Source organism: Penaeus chinensis, chromosome 25 (assembly GCF_019202785.1).
Source record: "Penaeus chinensis breed Huanghai No. 1 chromosome 25, ASM1920278v2, whole genome shotgun sequence".
NCBI classification, from domain to species: domain Eukaryota; kingdom Metazoa; phylum Arthropoda; class Malacostraca; order Decapoda; family Penaeidae; genus Penaeus; species Penaeus chinensis.
Window position 1 is genome coordinate 21047061 of NC_061843.1, and position 2500 is coordinate 21049560.

A 2500-nucleotide genomic window follows, 5' to 3' on the forward strand; every position below is an offset into this window, starting at 1 on the left:
CGTCAGGCACGAGGGAAGCCTCAGAAGAATAGCCATGAGACTCTACGGCTTCTCGGACAGCTGGGACGTGAGTGTCTGGCCTCCGAAGGGCAGCAAGGACCCCCACGCCTGGCACAACGTCACGATCACCAAGATCGGGTATAACTTGGCGGTAAGTGCTAGGGGCAGTGGGGGGGGGGGGAGCTGTGTGCAGGGAAATGGCTGGTAGTGTGTTAGTGCTACATTACCTTGGTGGTGTGTTAAGTAAGGTTTGGTAATATGTTAAGTATGGTGTGGTAGTATCTTGAGGAATGTTGATTAGTATGTTGAGGAATGTTCAGGAGGAAAATGCAAAATGAAAGACTGAAAAAAAAAAAAACTACAGCAATGCCTTCAAGAGAGAAAAAACACCAAAGATAACAGAGAAGAAAAATAGTTAAGGAAGTATATTTTTTGATGGAACAATCAAGGCGTTTGATACCAAGCACGCATCTGGTATACTGTACTTGAATAGGCCGGGTCGGATTACTTCAGACTGGAAAAGACCCAGAATGCAGCATAAGCATATTTACGGAATGCAAAAACAGTTGAAAAGGAGTACTTTACAAATATGATGTGGATGAACTTCAATATTCAGAATATTACCGTGTCTGTGTGTGTGTGGGGGGGGGGGTCTCTATTTTTTCACTTCCGTTAAATCATCTTTAACATTTTATATGAAATGAACTTCGAAAAGGGGAAAAAAAAGTTACCCAAAAATCTTGAGAATTCTCGATGCAATTACACATTTCGTTCGCATTTTACTCCCTTTGTTGTTTTCATCCCTGTCTGATATATGACAAAGAGTACGCTAAGAAATTTCAATTCTTGTGATCAGTTGAAAGTATTGGGCCATTAACAACGTGAATGCCAATGCGTAGGCATGGGAACTGTGATGGGATATTAAGCCAGCGATGCTTTGGGCATCCCTTCCTATGACGGCCGAACAGGCCAACGTGCTAGAAAAGACCATTACAGGGTATCTCGAACCGGGAGAGGACGAAACGAGCTACCGCGGACGGGGAATGCGCTGGCCATAAATGCTTTGATTAATCCGATTTGTAGTTTTAAAAGGATATATTCGTCCTTTTCAGATTCTCTCTTCCGTAAGGGGATTAGAAATGTGGATTTGTTCTGTTTTCCTTTCAACCTCCGGATGCTTCATTTCCTGTAAATACAACCGTTTTTTGTTAGTTTAAGGAACGTCCCCAAAGCGCCGGATCTTTATCTTTCCGGTCCCTGGGAGTGCTGTTCAGGGTTCGGCAAAGTGTTTTGCTAATATACGGCATCCATCGTTTCAATTCCGTTCTTTTAGTTTGAAACTAGAGGCCCTTGTATCTAGTGTGTTTATTCTTTCACCGGAAAAGTTTAGCCGTGATTATATTTTACTAAATATTCGGAGACTTTTTCTCAAACACATGAAGTCTCAATCCATTTCTTCGATTTTGTATATTGTCAACAGCGTGTTTATGTGCATATAGTTTGAACCTGAAATATGGTTTTCATAACAATACGAGAAGCCTTGAAAAATGAATCAAGTATTTAGATAAACATGCTCACATAAAACTAAGAATTTATTTTTAGTTCGTTACTGTTATCGGACGTTGCGTGGATATGGCATTACCGGGGTGAGAGCTCTCTCCTCCATAGCGAGGATGTAAATCAATACAATTTTACACAAATAAAACCATAGAAATACAAAATAATAATAATAATAATAGTAAATACAATGATAAGTGCTGACCGATTTGCGTACATTATACTTCTGCTATTTATCAGGGTCTTTATTTCCACACAAAAAGCATAGCTTATATTGTACGTATTCTTTTGAGAAACAAATTGAGAGACAGCAGGCAGAGAAGGGTTTGGAGAAAGTGCGAAGGAAAGAGAGAGAGAGAGAGGGAGAGAAAGGGAAGGCACAGAGAGAGGGAGAGAGAGGGGGGGGGGAGACAGAGGAGAGAGAGAGAGAGAGAGAGAGAGAGAGAGAGAGAGAGAGAGAGAGAGAGAGAGAGAGACAGAGACAGAGACAGAGACAGAGACAGAGACAGAGACAGAGACAGAGACAGACACAGAGACAGAGACAGAGACAGAGACAGAGACAGAGACAGAGAAAGAGAGAGAGTGGGTGAGTTTATATGGCACGTATTCTTTTGAGAACCAATTTGAGAGAGAGCAGGCTTAGAAGGGTTTTGAGAAAAAGAAAGAGCGAGCGGAAGAGAGAGAGAGAGAGAGAGATAGAGAGAGAGAGAGAGAGAGAGAGAGAGAGAGAGAGAGAGAGAGAGAGAGAGAGAGAGAGAGAGAGAGAGAGAGGAGAGAGAGGAGAGAGAGAGAGAGAGAGAGAGAGAGAGAGAGAGAGAGAAAGAGAGAGAGAGAGAGAGAGAGAGAGAGAGAGAGAGAGAGAGAGAGAAAGAGAGAGAGAGAGAGAGAGAGAGAGAGAGGGAGAGAGAGAGAGAGAGAGAGAGAGAGAGAGAGAGAGAGAGAG

General features: G+C 42.6%; 1 protein-coding gene across 2 annotated transcripts in view; it reads left to right on the plus strand.

The window, feature by feature from the left end:
- LOC125038573 overlaps positions 1–2500 on the plus strand; it is a 29440-nt gene that overhangs the window by 9885 nt on the left and 17055 nt on the right. For both annotated transcript variants that reach the window (XM_047632108.1, XM_047632107.1), the window contains exon 2: positions 1–151. This exon is cut by the window's left edge. In XM_047632108.1, coding sequence (XP_047488064.1) covers positions 1–151 — 151 coding nt within the window. The remainder of the gene's footprint in view (positions 152–2500) is intronic.